The sequence below is a fragment of the Trachemys scripta genome, chromosome 6 (assembly GCF_013100865.1).
Source record: "Trachemys scripta elegans isolate TJP31775 chromosome 6, CAS_Tse_1.0, whole genome shotgun sequence".
Lineage (NCBI taxonomy): Eukaryota > Metazoa > Chordata > Testudines > Emydidae > Trachemys > Trachemys scripta.
Window position 1 is genome coordinate 57,360,436 of NC_048303.1, and position 18,398 is coordinate 57,378,833.

At 41.6% G+C, this 18,398-nt stretch overlaps 1 protein-coding gene across 6 annotated transcripts in view; it reads left to right on the forward strand.

Moving 5' to 3' along the window:
- RHOBTB3 (Rho related BTB domain containing 3) overlaps positions 1–18,112 on the forward strand; it is a 101,816-nt gene extending 83,704 nt beyond the window's left edge. For 5 of the 6 annotated variants that reach the window (XM_034773827.1, XM_034773825.1, XM_034773830.1 and 2 more), the window contains 7 exons: positions 1,169–1,281; positions 3,563–3,683; positions 8,684–8,857; positions 11,247–11,413; positions 12,581–12,677; positions 13,967–15,183; positions 15,931–18,112. In XM_034773827.1, coding sequence (XP_034629718.1) covers positions 1,169–1,281; positions 3,563–3,683; positions 8,684–8,857; positions 11,247–11,413; positions 12,581–12,677; positions 13,967–14,082 — 788 coding nt within the window. In that variant the 3' untranslated portion in view covers positions 14,083–15,183; positions 15,931–18,112. The remainder of the gene's footprint in view (positions 1–1,168; positions 1,282–3,562; positions 3,684–8,683; positions 8,858–11,246; positions 11,414–12,580; positions 12,678–13,966; positions 15,184–15,930) is intronic. The other variant, XM_034773829.1, reaches the window with a different exon arrangement.
- The last annotated feature ends 286 nt before the right edge of the window (positions 18,113–18,398 follow it).

The window sequence follows — 18,398 nt, forward strand, 5'->3', positions numbered from 1 at the left end:
TTGAGATATCAAATATAAATTCAATCCAGAATCCGAAGGAGAAGAAGTTGGTTTGGAAAGGAAGATCTTGAAGCACAAATATCTTCACAATAGATAACTTTTATTTTAGGAAGTGTTATAAAAATAAAATCTAATTTCTTCTCAGTATCCTAGAATATTAAGGAAGAGAGAGCCATATGCCAAAGAACAAACTTATACTGTTGGGAGCATACATACTAGGGAGGTGAGCAAGATATAAAACCCTAAATAGATTGGGTGGGGTTTTCAAAATTTTCCATAAAACAGATTTTAATAGAAAAGTTATTTCCCATTCACATTTGTGCAGACTACCTCCTCTCCAATTCAGCGGCATCTCTGTGGAAACTACAGCAATTGGTTACATGGAAAAGTAATATTAGGAAAATACTTAATGTAGTTTCTAGTCCTTTTAAAGTAATAGGAAGGAGTCAACACTATGTTATCTGCCAGCAATTTGCAGGCTGCTCATGGCCCAGGGACAATAGTTTGAGAACCTTGGGACTAGAAAAAATAACAGGGAAAACACTGAAAACGAAAATATAAATAAACTGATTTTGGTAGAAATGTCCTCTCCCTTCCCTGTTTTGCCTTGAGTGTAAATTTCTTTAAGCGGCTGATCCTTTAAGCTTCAGCAATGTAGGCATCATTCAAAATGTCAAGTAACTGATATATTAGGAGAAACTAACATAGTTAAGTGCCTAATTCTACATGCTCAAACAGCATTTTTTCTGAAACGGCGCATACAAAGTTTATACAGGACTTTGAGTTAAATTTATCTTGAGATTTTTGAAGCAGTCCAGGGGATTTGGACTTTTTTCCATGACATGTACATATCTAAATTGCCTAGACTTCTTTGAGAATCTAAATTAAGATATGGGGGCCTGATCTTGAAAAATCCTGATAAAGTTAACATTACATCAATGCGTAGGTTTCACCATTGCAGAATTATAATTTGTGCGTTCTAGGACACAAACTTGCTGAAAATATCTAACCAACAAAAGTGCTGTGAAAGTTTTTCTATAAAACTGAACTGTTGGGCATGGACATTCTTTTATCTGTCCGTGAAGTCCCATGCACATTAATTTATACCTAATGATATTGACCAGAAAACTATTCCATGCCTTACGGGTGGTGTTTGGTTTTGTCATAGGTGCTTTCCAATGGGAATTGTTGGAAGAAGATATAAAAAAGAAGTTGAAAGACCCAGGAGAAGTTGAGCTTGTGCTTGAGAAAGTTAAATGTATCCTGAAAACTCCAGGAAAGGTCAATTGCCATTATTTTCTTTTGTAATCACTTTTTGTGTAGAATAGCTGGACTCATTAAAAAATAACTTTTTGTAATGATCCTTGTTCTACAAGTATTGTGGCTTACAGAATCTTGTATTCTATCAGCTGTTTTAAAATATATAAAATAGATCGGGTGGGCAAACTTTTTGGCCTGAGGGCCACATCTGGGAATAGAAATTGTATGGCGGGCCATGAATGCTCACAAAATTGGGGTTGGGGGCAGGAGGGGGTGAGGGCTCTGGTTGGGGGTGCGGGTTCTGGGGTGAAGGCAGAAATGAGTTCAGGGTGCAGGAAGGATCTCTGGGCTTGGGCAGGGAAGTGACGTGTGGGGGGGTGCGGGCTCCAACTGGGGTGGGATGGGCTCTAGGGTGGGGCTGGGGATGAGTTTGCGGTGTAGGAGGATGCTCCGGGCTGGGATTGAGGAGTTCGGAGGGGGTTCAGGGCTGGGGCAAGGGGCTGGGACGTGGGGTGTGTGTGTGTGGCTTGGGTAAAAGCTCCGGGCAGCACTTATCTCAAGCTGCTCCTGGAAGCAGCAGCCATGTCCCCCCTCTGGCTTCTATGTGGAGCCATGGCCAGGTGGCTCTGCGCACTGCCCTGTCCGCAGGTGCTGCCCCTGCAGCTCCCATTGGCTATAGCTTCTGGCCAACGGGAGCTGCGGGGGCAGCATGCAGAGCGGAGCCCTCCGGCTGCCCCTACACGTAGGAGCTGGAACGAGACCATGCTACTGCTTCCAGGAGCACGTGGAGTGGTCCCTGACCCTGCTCCCTGGCTGGAACGCCAGAGCAGAGCAAGCCCCAGACCCCTCCTCCCCAGCGGGACCTTGAGGGCGGGATTGCAATGGCTGGCAGGACGGATCCGGCCTGCGGGCCGTAGTTTGGACACCCCTGTCTTAAATGGAGCTTTTACTTCTCTTGCTTCCCTGATGGGCAGGTGGAAGGGGCATGGAAAGAGAGAGAAGACTCCTGTTGAAAAGAGAATCTTTTCAAGTGGTACTCCCTCCGGCCTCTCTAGCTGCTCTGGATATATAGTCAGGGGTTTTCTTGTAAAATTAAAAAATATTACATAAATTAAATCATATTTTAAATATCAGTTGAGCCCTGTTTAATTAAACTTCATTCAGCAAAATCAGCAATGATTTTAATTACTATTATTTTTAATTTGGTTTCCCTTCTTAATTTCTTATATAGAACTTTAGTTATGAATTTTTAGCTTTACTTTAAAGTTTCTAAATTCATAAAAATTATTTGAAAATCAATAATTGAAATCAAAGTGAAAGAATTAGCTTTTGAGGAGGGATTTGAAGGGAGAAAGTGAGGGCACTTGGGTTTGGTTTACTCTACCAACTTAGGTCAGCATAACTGTGTCACTCAGGTGTGGAAAATCCACACCCCTGAGCGACGCAGTTATCTGACCTAACTCCCAGTGTAGAAAATGCTATATCGATAGAGTTTCTCCCATTAGCATAGCTACTGCCTGTCAGGGAGATGGAGTAAGTATGCCCAAGGGAGAAGCTCTCCTGTCAGTGTAGGTAGTGTCTTCACTAAATGCTACAGCAGCGCAGCTGCAGTTGTGCTGCTGCAATGCTGTCAGTGTAGAAAAGCCCTTGGTTTTCAGGAGAGAGGTGTCGTCGTTGCAGATGTAGGCTGTAGTGTATTGGGGGAAAAAACCACAAAGGTGTAAGTGGGAGCAGGAGACAAAGGGAATAATGACGTGAGGAATGGTTTGATCACAAGCTGACATGAGATTCAGAAACGGGAGCTTTAACAATGGGGATGAGCAATTACAGCTTTTCAAAGGAAGAGACAAGGAACTAGTGAAGGGACTTGAGAAGGGTAAAGATATGACTGACATGGCAAAAAGATTTTTATAGCTCTTTTATGTTGAAAAGGTGAGAGATGGAAAGACCGGAGGGGAAGAGTTTACAGTGGTCCAAATGAGAGAGAATAGTGGTATGAAACAGGCTGTGATAATGGGGGTTGTAGAGAGAGAGAGAGAGAGAGAGGCGCAGATTTTAGAAATGTTACAGCAGAAGACATAGGTTTTGTCAATATTTTTGCATATGAGCGGAGGACAAAAATGGTGCCAGGGATCTTCAAGATTAAAAAAATTGAGAGATGGGGAGGGTAGTGGAGTTGTCAGTGATGGAAAAAGGAATTAGGAGGAAAGATGAGAATCATTTAATATCATGATAGAAACCATATGCAACACCTATGTACCACTCGTAGGCAATTATACATGTCAGTATCTCTCTCTTGCAGGTGAATAGTTCAAAGAATTGCAGATCTCATCAGACAGCAAGACCCTTGCAGTTATGTGATACTTCTCTCAGACTTTTCTTTAACACACATGTGTTGGCTGATGTCATCTTCCAAATACAAGGTATAGTGTTTCAGTTTTTCCTTGTGTTTTCCCCCCTATCTTAATCTTAAATATTTTAGAGACTGAGTAATATCTTCTGATGTCCTTTCCAGAAGGAGATTGTGAAAGGAAAACGCCTTCTTGATTTTTAGTTTGCAGTGTTGTTGTAGCCATGTTGGTTCCAGGATATTAGTGAGACAAGGTGGGTGAGGTAATATCTTTTGTTGAACCAACAACTCCTGTTGGTGAAAGAGGCAAGCTTTCAAGCTCTTCTTCAGCTCTGGGAAAGGTACTCAAGGCTTGTCTATATTTAAAATGCTACAGTGATACATCTAGTATTTAGCTCTGACGCTCTGAGTACGTTTCCCAGACGTGAAGAAGAGCTCTGTGTAAGCTTGTGTCTCTCACCAACAGAAATCAGTCCAAAAGATTGGTTAGCATAAATAGTTAGCACATAATATAAGGGACTGTAACAGGGCGTAGCAGGGCCCCCCTGGGTTCTGCCACTGCTCCAAAAATTACTCAGGCTAGGTCTACACTACCCGCCTGAATCGGCGGGTAGAAATCGACCTCTCGGGGATTGATTTATCGCGTCCCGTTGGGACGCGACAATCAATCCGAATCGGCGCTCTTACTCCACCAGCGGAGGTGGGAGTAAGCGCCGTCGACAGAAAGCCGCAGAAGTCGATTTTGCCGCCATCCTCACAGCGGGGTAAGTCGGCTGCGATACGTCGAATTCAGCTACGCTATTCACGTAGCTGAATTTGCGTATTTTAAATCGACTCCCCCCTGTAGTGTAGATGTACCCTCAGAGACCTTCTGGCTCAGCAGTCACTGGTGCACTTTATTTACACAGTGCAAACCCACCACCTCTTACCACATATCGCTGGGGTTCCAGCCTTAGGGGCTTTTCTTTCTTGCAGCCAGGAGGGAATAGCTACCCCTCTTCTTCCACACTCTGGCTTTCCCCCCCTTCCTCCCTCTGAACCTGTATATAGCCCCAGGCTAATCAGCCTGGCAGCTGTTCTGACTCTGCCAATCAGGCTCAGGTACCTTGAGTCAGCTCCAATTCACCTACCTTAATTGGAGCTGGAGTGACAGAGGGCTGGCTCAGCAATTCCTGGTCAGCACCCTGTCACAGGGACCATTCAAGGGGAAGTGGCCCATTAACACCCGTACAGTCATAGGACAAAAAAGAGGAAGTAGCATATTACAGATAGTTGTAATAAACCATAAATCCAGTGTCTTTTTTTTTTTAAAGCCATGTTTTTTAGAGTGTAGCCAAGTTATGAATTTAAGCTCCAAAGCTTGTCTTTTGAAGGTGTTGTGCAGGTTTCCTTTGAGGATGAGGCCTGAGAGGTCATATATGGAGTGATCGTTTTGTGAGAAGTGATATGATGCGAAACGGTGTTTGTCTTTTATAATTTTTCTGTGTGAGTTCGTTTGAGAGTATAGTGATTGTCTGGTTTCACCCACATAGTTGCTTTTGGGGCATTTAGTGCACAGACAAGGTACACCATATGTTGTGGTAGGTGTGCATAGGATCCATGATCACCATATAATTTTCCAATAAATTTCCACAGGAAAAAAAACTTTTCTGAAAGCCAGTTATTAGCTTATTTAAAAAAAAAACAGCCCATCCAAATTCTTTAAAATAAGGTAATGCCCCATTCAAGTATCCATTTTAACATTTGCCAATCCAGACACGTTGCATTCGCTACTTTTCACAGACTTTGCCCCACTATGATTAAGTCCCATACACCACCAACAGGTACAGTAACACTATACACACACCACATTCCCCACAACTGCATTAGGACACAAAACTTGAACTCACCCTGGAAAATAACACCCCTCATACTTTTTAATGGAAAATAATACATCATACACTTCTTTAATTCAGATATGTATAGTGATGTTGCTGAAGTTGGGATTAAGGTTTTGCTTTATAGTGAGCAGTGTGCTGTTTGTATTATGTTGCTGTATGTATTGTAGGTGAAGATTTAATAAACATTAAATATTTTAAATTTCTTGATTGTTATTGAAATGACTGGGAAGAGTACAGGCTAGCTCAGAGGTGGGCAAACTACGGTCTGCGGGCCACATCTGGCCCGTGGGACCCTCCTGCCCAGCCCCGGAGCTCCTGCCCCGGGAGACTTGCCCCCAGCCCCTCCCCTGCTGTTCCCCCTCCCTCAGTTCGCCCCGCCACCGGTGCAATGCTCTGGGCGACGGGGCTGTGAGCTCCTGGGGCAGCGCAGCTGCAGAGCCATGGCGACTTGGTGTTCTTTGCTGAGTGGTGGCGTGGCTGGCTCCAGCCGGGCGGCACAGCTGCCTGCCCTGCTGCTCTGGGCGGCGCAGCTGTAGCACCGCCAGCCACCGGTGCTCTAGGCAGCGCGGTAAGGGGGCAGGGAGCAGGGGGGGTTGGATAGAGGGCAGGGGAGTTGGGGGTGGTGGTCGGGGCGGGGGGTGTGGATAGGGGTTGAGGCGGTCAGAGGGTGGGGAACAGGGGGGTTAAATGGGGGCAGGGGTCACAGGTGGGGCAGTCAGAAGGAGAGAGGGGGTTGGATGGGGTGGCTGGGGGCAGTCAGGGGCAAGGGTTCTGGGGGTGGGCAGGGGACAGGGAGAAGGGGTGGTTGGATGGGGCAGGGGTTCCGGAGGGGCAGTCAGGAAGGAGGGGGGGGTTGGATGGGGCAGCAGGGGACCTGGGGGCTGTCAGGGAAGAGGGGGGTTGGATGGGGCAGGAGTCCTGGGGGGAGGAGGGGCTGTCAGGGGGCGAGAAGCTGGGGGGACCAGATAGGGGGCAGGGTCCAGGCCATGCCTGGCTGTTTGGGGAGGCACAGCCTCCCCTAACCAGCCCTCCATACAATTTTGGAAACTGGATGCGTCCCTCAGGCCAAAAAGTTTGCCCGCCCTGGGCTAGCTCCTCTATCACCAGCTTTCTGCTTTGTGCAGCCTCTCTGCCTGCTGAGGGAATCGTGACTTGTGGGAATGCAGCCAGTTTTTAGTCCCTTCATGCTACTGGAGCAGCCCAGAAAGTTTGCCCATCTATGATTAAATACAATACAAGTTTTTTAAGATAACTGAATAGATAATTTGAAAGGTTATTAACTGTTAACTGAGCAGGATTGATTGTTTGTTTATGAAGATTTGTAAGTATTCCTTGTCAGAAGCCCAAAAAGGGACCAAATCACTGGATCTGTTTTCTCACTGCCTCTGAAGAATGTGTGTTCTCACCACAAAAGTAATGGCAGACTCTAGATAACTTTCATAAGAACTAAATGCACTTATCCACTAAAAGAACAGTTGAATGGAAAAAATGATGACACATTTGGGGTGTGCTGTTGCAAATCAGTATCAGACAAGATACTTATCTGAACACTAACAGTTTTCCTGACTTGTCCACTCCTACCCCATATGCAAAAAAACCTCTCCCCAAACACTAGACAATTGTTGAATTATTTTGTTTTCAACTTGAAACACCCAGGGTCAAATATGAAGATTTAATCCCTCAAAAATGGGTGCATGGAGAAAAGGGGATTTTTTTCTAGATGTCCCTTTCAGTATGCAATAAAAACAAAAGAACTTTTGATAATGAAAACGAAGCACTAATGCAAAACTTGGCAACACAACAGTTCAGTTCTAAGTTCCACTCTTGGGATATTCCTTGTGGGAAGCTGATGAAACAGTAGCACCCACTACATATTTCAAAGAAAATATCACTGATGAATAAATTGACATTTACAAAGGAGCATGCCATCCATTACCAAAATGGTGACTAAAGGATTAAAAAAAGGCTACGTACTATTTTCTCAAAGAGTAAGTTTTATTCTAATTTTCCAATCACAGTTGTAGTAATTGATTTGATTTTTTAAGTAGCACAGTTTAACTTTTCGAATTGTACAATTAAGACATTTTTATATATTGTGACAGGACTTTGGTCATGATCCTTCAAACGTATGTGCTTAACATTAAGTATGTGAGCAGTTCCATTGAGTTTGCAGGATTTGGACCCCTAGACTATAAAACTATTGGTATTTCAGTAAGTGTTATTGAAACATTATACAAATACAGTGGCTCCCAGTTGAAAAAATACAGAAGGTTATTTAATCCCCTAAATACTGAATGCGTGTATGTATGCAAATATTTGTATATAATCTTATGTAGTATGTCTTTTATTTAATGTGCACCTCTTACATATATGCATATATAGCTATAAAATATATGCTACAGGTGTATCAGTGTATTTAATGTGTGCTAATTAGATAATCTGAAAATATAAGCAAAGATTAATAGTAACAGAACAAAAAGCAAACACCATTTACTGATGCCTATAAGAAATCAGCCAATTAGTGATGGTTAGGTTCAGAGGGAAATGAAGATGGTTGGATGTTGTCATAATAAACAGATCAGTTAAATGCTAATATATATACTTACATGAAAATTCTATATATTGACTATATGACTCCTTCCCACCCTTCAGACATTATCCGTCTTGGTAGGCCCTGATCCTGTAACTTCTTGCATATGGGTGAATTGCTGCACTTGTGTGGAGCCTATTCCCTTTAGTACAGTGCTGCACAGGTGCAGCAATCTACCTAGACTCAAAAAAAATTGCAGGATCAGGGCCTTGATTATAAGCTTTTCAAAGAAAGGACTATACAGCACCTAGTACAATGGCATTCCACCATGGATGATTTGCCTTCGTGTGTTTGAATGTGATCTCGCAAAGCTTTAGTCATGTCAGTGATGCTCCTGAAATCAATGGAACTACTTGGGTATATTGCAAATTCTTACACATGCCTTTTATTTGCATACAGAAGACACAATGGTCCAAATCCTCAGCTGGTGTAAATTGTCATATCTCCATTGACTTCAGTGGAGTGATGTCAGTTTATACCAGCTGAGGATCTGCCCTGAAGTGATAAGTACTTCTCTAACTTGCAAAACTGGTGTAGAGAGCAGGCTGCAGTAATAAATGTGTCTATAACAATAACAATAAAAAATTGTTTTAAATCTGACAGGTGCTACTGTACCAGCCCACAGAGCAGTTCTAGTGGCTCGCTGTGAAGTAATGGCAGCTATGTTTAATGGAAGTTATATAGAAGCAAATAGTTTTCTGGTTCCAGTTTATGGGGTTTCCAAAGATACTTTCCTCTCCTTTCTAGAGTATCTGTATACTGATTCCTGTTGTCCAGGTAAGCAAATGTAAAAATATCCTTATATCCTTTAACTCCTTGCATACTTCAGGCATATTTTTGCCCCCAGATTTTGTGGGGGTTACGGGGGTGAAAGGGGGAAGTAAGGGGGAGGAGATACACCAGTGACTTCATTTCCCTGCTTCTGCAACATACTGAATGAAGGTTGCAGAGTAACAGCCGTGTTAGTCTGTATCCGCAAAAAGAAGAACAGGAGTACTTGTGGCACCTTAGAGACTAACAAATTTATTAGAGCATAAGCTTTCGTGGACTACAGCCCACTTCTTCGGATGCATATAGAATGGAACATATATTGAGGAGATATATATACACACATACAGAGAGCATAAACAGGTGGGAGTTGTCTTACCAACTCTGAGAGGCCAATTAATTAAGAGAAAAAAAAAAAAACGTTTGAAGTGATAATCAAGCTAGCCCAGTACAGACAGTTTGATAATAAGTGTGAGAATACTTACAAGGGGAGATAGTCAATGTTTGTAATGGCTCAGCCATTCCCAGTCCTTATTCAAACCGGAGTTGATTGTGTCTAGTTTGCATATCAATTCTAGCTCAGCAGTCTCTCTTTGGAGTCTGTTTTTGAAGTTTTTCTGTTGTAATATAGCCACCCGCAGGTCTGTCACTGAATGACCAGACAGGTTAAAGTGTTCTCCCACTGGTTTTTGAGTATTTTGATTCCTGATGTCAGATTTGTGTCCATTAATTCTTTTGCGTAGAGACTGTCCGGTTTGGCCAATGTAAGTATTCTCACACTTATTATCAAACTGTCTGTACTGGGCTAGCTTGATTATCACTTCAAAAGTTTTTTTTTTTTTTTCTCTTAATTAATTGGCCTCTCAGAGTTGGTAAGACAACTCCCACCTGTTTATGCTCTCTGTATGTGTGTGTATATATATCTCCTCAATATATGTTCCATTCTATATGCATCCGAAGAAGTGGGCTGTAGTCCACGAAAGCTTATGCTCTAATAAATTTGTTAGTCTCTAAGGTGCCACAAGTACTCCTGTTCTTCTTTATACTGAATGAAGGATTGAAGTTTTACACTTCTCTGTAAATTAATATCCAGGTGTAATCCCAATATAAAAAAATTAAGTGAAAAGTTTCTAGTCGTATCCCTAACACCTTCATCCTTTTGCATTTTGTGTCTAAATGGCAATGTTGTAAACAAAGTACATTGGGAAGAGTTTTGCATTACCAGATACTTTAAATTCACTAGTAAAAGTATTCATATTGGTCGATGTATTTCTGGTTAAGGATTTCTATTGGCTGAAGATATTTCTTAGAAACTTTTTGTCTTAGGTGTAGCTTTCTGTGGTACAACATGAGAATGAAGTTCTCTCTCCCTTAAAAAGGAAAACTTTATTTTTTTTGTAAGTTATCAAAATATGATGCATTAGTGTATCATTACAATGAAGTATATTTATAATAGAATTTACAAATTGTTTTATTCATCTTCTACTTAAGTAACACATTGAAAATTAAATCTTAAGTAATTTCAATGCCATTCCAATGTCTTGAGGCCATTTTCTAGATGAAAAAAGAAATACAGTTTAAATACTGTTTAGTCAGAGCTCCAGGTTAGTACAAAGTTGTTTCTCTTTGTCAAGTTTCATTTTTTTTTAAAGCTTAAATCTATCTAATCTGTTTAATCTAGTAATGCAGTTATAACAAAACCGGATGACTACACTGAACTGGAATAAATCCCTAAAACAGATTTTGGTTAAAGTAATCTTGGTTTTATAAGCTATCATAAGAAATATTGGAATTTTACATTGTAATACTTAAATATTTCAAGTGACTCCCACTAGAGGACATGAATGAATTTTTTTTTTTTAAATAATGTTCTATTTTTTCTTTTTCATCTCTGTGTCCAACACTACCTGCTTAAATGTTACTATTGTAATTTACTGTTTGGGGGGGGGGGGGGGGGGAGAAAGACCTTGCTGTGTTATGTCTGGCTTTTTCATGAAACTTTGCATAATTGTATAAAAACAATTTTTTCTCCACACAGCAAAATGATATAAATTGGAAGGTCAAATCCTAAATTCACTGAAGACTGTTCACTTCACTTCAGCAGCAATATTTGACCCACAATCTACAACATAGGAAAGTTTAGAAACTACATTGCATTAGCTCATTTTTTTTGGAAGATAAAATAGTGGTCACGCTTTTTGAAATTAAATACTTTTCTGCTAAAATAGAGTTCACCTGTCAAAAATTGTGAAATACAGTGCAGGAACATAAGATAATCAGAAGCACTTTGATTTTGTGTCTATTCCAAGCAAATTTAAGTGATTACTGTAAAAATGGTTTTGATCAGCCTGCCAATGAGATTGCACTAACCATAAGTCATGTTTGGTTTTTTTACCAGCCAGTATTTTGCAAGCCATGTCTCTCTTGATTTGTGCTGAGATGTACCAGGTATCCAGACTCCAGCATATCTGTGAGCTTTATATCATCACACAGCTGCAGAGTATGCCTAGTAGGGAATTAGCATCTACAAGTCTTAGCGTTGTCAGCTTGCTCAGAAAAGCCAAGGTATGTATTGCTCATACATGAACATGTAATGTATGAGTGATGGAATTTCTTTAAAAAATTTTTTTTGTTGATATTTCACTTTTCAGGGTTGGATATTTATTGGTATATCTGTTCTTAGGGATTAGTGGTAGCACAAGGATAGCCAGAGTACAACCTGCCAAGAGCACAGTTTCCCCCGCCTTTGTACCATGAGAACTTTCTTACTTGCAGCGTGTCTATGCATTTGTGACATGTCCTGCCTGTGAGCCACATAGTAGTAATTCAGCTAAACTGTGCAAATTCTATCGTAGAAGCACTGCAGTGAGTCTATATGAAGTGGTTCCTTCTTTAGTGCTGGAAGAGCTGTCTCCAACTGTGCACCACGTCTCAAATGCACAGAAGGACTGGGTAGAACAGAGTGTGCATTTGAAAATGATGAATAAGAAACCAAGTGGTAAGAGAAGATAGGCGAGCTGAGAAACAGGACAGGAAAGAGGAGAGACAAAAATAAAGACCGATTGGGGGAACAGAAAAGGAGAGTAAAGACAAGACAGATAAAATCATTTTTACTGCTCAGGGATAGGAAGTGCAGCCTCTTAAAGAAACAGTGTTTCATTTAAAAAAAAAAAAAAAAAAAAAAAAAAAAAGAAGGCAGAATTAGCTTACCCACAATAAACTCTTGCAAAAAAAAAAAAAAAAAATGTATGCAAAAAGACAAGGGAGAAGAGGATTTAGGAGATCTTGCTGTGGTATTAAACAGCAATTAGTTGTACTTTATTAGATAGCTAAATTTAGTTTAGTTTAGCCACTGTTATATTAACCAAAACATTTTTAGAAAAGATACATACTCTCAACAACAAATTTGAAATTGATTTTTAACTGGCCCTGAATTTTCTCAGTCCTAATCTGCTTTGTGAGACTGTCATGGTGTCTGGCAGCTACCTGTTTGCTGCCAGTTTTCTGCTGTTTCAAACACGTTCTCAGAATTTGTATGTCGTTACCAGTTTGTTGTGCTATATTTTCCCTCATTTATTTTTGCCATGGATACCGCTCTTCATTTACTATGCTGTTACTTTGACACTGGAAATCTTAAATTATGACTTTTGCTTTTTTCCTTCTGCTATCTTTTATCTGTCTTAATCATGAACAATATTTGTATTCTGTTTCACTTTCCTTTTTTCCTTGCAGTTTCACAACTCTGACTGCCTTTCAACCTGGCTCCTTCATTTTATTGCCACTAACTACCTCATCTTCAGTCAAAAGCCTGAATTTCAAGATCTTTCAGGTAGTTTACCAATTCCTATCTTTTAAAAATTAAAAAACCCACCTTTTCCATTATATTTGGACTGAAGAATAAATGCAAAGTAATGCTGCTTCTGAGCATGTGAGGAGATAAGTACATCTCTCTGAAGTCTTACTTAAGTCTATTTATTTTATACATTGAATCAAGATTGCAAGTTGCTTCCAAGGATGTGCTATTTAAACACCACATAATAAGCATAACGTTTAAAAAAAAATTTAGGATCTCTATAATGCTGTCCAATAGCTGATATAGCATATTATGAAACCAAATGATTAAATGGCACTTCATTCATGTAAGTAAACCCAAGTGACAAAGTAGTCAGTCAAATTGGTTTAGGAAATAGAGGTGGAAGAGGTAAATTATATAGTTCATTTTTTTAAAAAAGCCAAACCTTGTGAGGTGCACCCACCCAGTTTGCTTTAAAAGAAATGTAGAAACCACCTGACGGATTAATGGGAGTTGTATTAGCTCTGCACCTCTCACAATATGGCCCTATTGTACTCTGCTGACATCTGTATTCTGCCTGTCCCTAGCCCAAGAAAATTGGCTGTGGACATCCTCTGCTGCAATCTGATTCAGGAAATGCTGGGACACAGAGTTAGGAAGAAGGATGTATCTTGCCTAATTATGATGACCTAAAATTGTGTTTCAAAAAAAGTTATTTTTTAGGAAGATCAGTAACAAAATCAAAAAACAAAAAAATTAAGCTAAACCCACAACAAAAAGGAAATTCAGCATTAGGGCTTATTTTACCCTTTTGTCACTATCAGAAGGCTTTTGGTTTGGCTAAGATCAAGTTTAGTTTTAAATTCAGTTATTAGAGATGTATCCACATCCCCTTCGTTGTCATTCTCAGTATAGGAAGTCAGGTGTGGAGAAGGAACTACTCCTTGTTTGTTGTGGTTGCATAAGAAAGCATCCCGCACTGTTGCTACCCATGTTGTATCTCTTTTGTGGATAGAGGATTTGTCTCCAGGACTGTCATTTTGGTATCTTTTCTGAATACTACGTTAGTTAATTTTAAATGAACTTATTTATGCCTAGCACAACAATAAGGGTATTCAGGCAGTTGATTTTTACAGTTTATGTGCTGCAAAAAAACGTAGGCACAATGAACAGAGTTTCAGCCTTAACTTTACCGCCCCCTTCTATTATGGGTTTGTGTGTCCTTAATGTTGTTTAAACCAATTTTTAGTTTTTCAGTTTGTAATTCGTGTGTGTGTGTGTGTGTATACACATGTTTAACATTAATACTATTTATTTACTTTTAGTGGAAGAGCGCAATTTTGTTGAGATGCACAGATGGCCTTCCCATATGTACTTGAAACAGCTTGCAGATTACAGGAATTACATCAACTCCCAGAAATGCCACTGCATAGTAATGTAACCAGAAGATTGATTATTCATAAACTGGAGAATCACAGGCTGGGAATTACATGGAGGCTATTAAAACTGTAGCAGGGATGAAAATAAACATTTAAGTCCTGCTGTACTCTATAATGTGCTTGCTAATACTCTTTTCATTAGTAATGAATTAATGTGATGTTTTAAAGGGATTAAGAAATATACCATAGGACAGCATAAGGAGTTAATCAGGCCTGGTCTACACTACAAAGTTAGGCGGATGTAAACCGCATGTGCATGCCTATACCTAAATTTGTCTCTTATTGATGTAAGTGCCCCGTTAACAGCAATGCAGTAACACTACCTCCCTGAGCAGCATTAAGCCATGGTTGATGTACTGAGGTCGACGCAACACAAGTGTAAACACTGCGTTACTTATATGAATTCTAACAGTCCTCCAGCAGCTGTTCCACAGTGTCTGACGCTAATCTCTTTGGTCACAATTGTGAATGCCATTGTCCAGGGGTCATGGAGACTGGAAGGCCCTCCCTCTGTTTTAAAGCCCTGCAAATTTTTGAAATGGCTTTGCCTGATTGTCCAACTGGAGAGCACACCTAGCAGCTCTCCATTGTGTGCAACTGTGCAGCTGGCCATGGCGGCTACATGCTCCAGACACACTCCAGCTTGGAGTAGACAAGAGATATTGGATCCTCTGGGCCTGTAGGGAGAAGAGGCTGTGTAAGCACAGCTATGGACCAGCCATAGAAAAGTAAACATCTATGAGCAGATTGCACAGGGGATGTCGGAGGAGGAGTACAACAGGGGCCAGCAGCAGTGCTTTGTGAAAGTGAAGGAATTTGGTCAGCCATATCGAGAGGCCAACAATCATTCTGGTGCTAACCTGCAGACCTGCCGCTTTTACAAAGAGCTGCATGCCATAATTGTCAGAGACCCTACTGATATCCCGCACATAACCATGGATACCTTTGAGGACCCCAAGCCACAGGTCCCTGGCATGAACAGCTAGGAGGAGGATGGGGGACGTGCGACCAGGGAGCCAGGACCTGTTTTGAGACTCCACCGCAGTCCAGTCAGTCCCAGCAGTTGAGCACTGGTGAGCTCAATGCAGGGGAAGGAACTTTGGGTAAGTTTGTAAATGAATTTCCCATTACAATGACGTACTGCTGGTGCTCCCAATTTAACAGGGCACAGTTACTGACTTTTCATTAATTTACTTGTACTAAAAGAGGTAGTAGTACAACAAAGACAGCTATTGTTATTATCTGCTTTTCATTCTCTTGTAGAATTAGGCAAGGGAGGGCATGTGGAGCAGTTTATGTACACAGGTATGTCCCTTGAATTCTCATGAGAGATCTCGATGAAACTTTCATGGAGGTACTCTGCAATCCTCTCCTGAAGGTTTCTAGGGATGGCAGCCTTATTGCTTCCTTTCTGGTAGGACTTTTCCCATGCCACTCAGCAATAACTTCCGCAGGCACCCTTCTAGTACACAGGCTAGCAGCAGACAGGCCTGGGTGGCTTCAGGACAATAATCAGCAGCTGTGCTCTCTGTGCCTTTGTTAAATCAGGAGTGAGAGAGCAGCTAAAATCACCACTTCCTGTGGACAGTGGTGCCAGTATTTAGTACCATTGCTCTATACTCATAGTTTCATGCAACTGAGCAATTCCCTCATTTCCTTCCCTTGGCGGGCCATACTCACCATGGCTGACTGTCGAGTGGCACCGTGCACAAGCACTCCGAAGCAAAAGTATCAATAAGCATGTCTTGTTTAAAATTTTAGGTGTGTAAGAGAAGGGGGTTCTGAATTTTAACTTTCACTTTCTGTTGTAACTATATTGACAGTGGTACCTCTGTGTGTTTTATCTGCAGCTGCTGCCATTGCGGCTCTGAGAGGTTCCCCCTTCCGCACCTGAGGAAAAAAGCCTGAGCTAGATGAGGAGAAAGAGGAGGACTCGGGATGACATGTTCAATGAGATCCTGCAGCCAGTGCTGCGTGAGAAAAGGGTCTGGAGGGTGAACATTACAGACAGCCTGGGGAAGATAAAAACGGAGAAGAGAGAGGCCCAGGAGTCCCAGCAGGAAAAGGAGAGGGAGATGCACCAAGACATAATGGAGCTTCTCCAACAGCAAACAGAGATGCTGCAGACTCTTGTGGGCTTAGTTTCAACAATCCCAGGTTCTCCTCCCTTTGCAGTCCATGGCAAACTCCATAACAGCACCTCCCTATGCTCTCCCACCCTACATTCCATGTGGTATCAGGGGCTTTATCCCTATCCCTCCCACTCCACTCCAGCAGACATTAAGGACAACCACAGCCTCACAAACTGATCTGTGAAATCCATGGTTGCTGTATACGTAGATTAATGGACAGGAATGTTCTTTCCGCTGGTTTTTCTGTTTCATTAATTTATTAAGTTTTTAATGTATTTGCTTTTAAATTGCACAGATTTTTCTTTGCACTGGTTTTGCTACTGAATAACATTCTATTTGGAAAATAATCTTTTAGTTCACAACACATGCTTCAGAGTGCCTAGCAATTCTGAAAGCACCTACTTAATTATTACTGTACAGTGTGGCACAACTCATAGGATCAGTGACAAACCGCATATAATCATAAATGTACAGCAAGCACAACAAAATTAAGAGGACATTGACAGTGCTATATTCATAGATGTACATTACACAATTCCTAACAGGCCCCAAAACAGCAGGGCCAGGTAGAGCAGAATACACCACACGGTACTGTGGCTCACTGTTAAAATGGTCTTCAAAGCCTCTCTGAGCTGTATGGTTTGGTGTTGAGCTCTTCTAATGGCCCTTGTGTTTGGCTGTTCTAACTCAGCAGACTGCCAGTCCACTCTGGCGGAAACTTTTCCCCCTTTGCTTCCCTGAGATTATGCAGAACACAGCAGGCAGCTATAACCATTGGGATGTCTTTTTTTTTTTTTTCACTGAGATCCAGTCTTGAGTAAACAACACAGATATCTCTTCAGTCTTCCAAAAGTACATTCAACTGTCTTTCTGCACCTGCTAAGCCAATAGCAAAATCTTTCCATGGTGCTGTTGGGGTGGCCAGTGTACGGCTTCATGAGCCAGGGGAGTCAAGGGGTAGGCTGGGTCTCTCAGGATTGCTATTGGTATTTCAACATCACCAGTGGTAATCTGCCAGTTGGGAAAGAAAGTCCCTGCTTGTAGCTTTCTGAACAGTCCTATATTTTTAAAGATGCAAGCATCATGCACATTCCTTGACCAGCCAAAGTTGATGTCAGTGAGGAGATCCTAGTGATCCACCAATGCTTGCACAACTATAGAAAAGTAGCCCTTTCTGTTGATGTACTCTGTGGCAAGATGGGCTTGTGCCAAAATAGGGATATGTATGCTATCTTTGCTTCACCACAGTTCAGAAATGCCTTTACTGAAAATCCTTCCAGCATGTCCTGCACGTTGCTGAGTCACAGTACTGTATAGCAAGAGTTGATTAGTGGCCTTGCACACTTGCATGACAGTGGCCCCCTTAGTGGATTTTCCAACTCCAAAATAATTTTGCACTTACCAGTAGCAATCTGACACTGCAGGTTTCCACCGTGCAATCACTACTCTCTTCTCCACCATCAGTGCAGGTCTCATTTTGATGTCCCTATATTGGAGGGCTGAGGCAAGCTTGGCACACAGATTCAGGAATATGGCCTTGCGCAGCCGAAAGTTCTGCAGCCGCTGCTCATCATCCTACGCCTACATTATGATGTGATCCTACCAGTCAGTGCTCATTTCTTGGTTCCAGAAGTGGTGCTCTACCAGTTTGAACACCAGCAACAACCTTGAATTTGTTCTTGCTATGTCCCAGAGCAATCTGTGCTCCAAGATACTGTTGTGTTCCCTGCTTATTCATGGATGTTATGGCTCTGCAAACATCTGAAGATCATGCGTCCTGTGCTTGCAACGCTTGTGACAATAGTGCAGAGCTGTGCAAGTGCCATGCTTCTGTCAGAAATGGTGGACAGTGAGGAGGGCTGCATAGGTTCATGGGAAAAAGGCATGAAAATTATGGGATATAGATTGAATAAAAACAATTGCAAACTGGCCCCTTGCCCCCAGTCACTGCTCTTGATGTGTTTCTGCCCCACCATACATTGCCAAAACATCCTAAAAGACAGTGAATTGGACAATAGTGGGTTGCACTGAGATACCTACCCTGCATTGACACCAGCACTCGTGAGTATGTGTAATACTTACACAAGAAGCCAAGTATGCATACACATGAGTGATGTACTAACAATGGTGGCTTTATGCTGATGTAACTTGCATCAACCAAAGTTTGCAGTGTAGACATGGTCTCT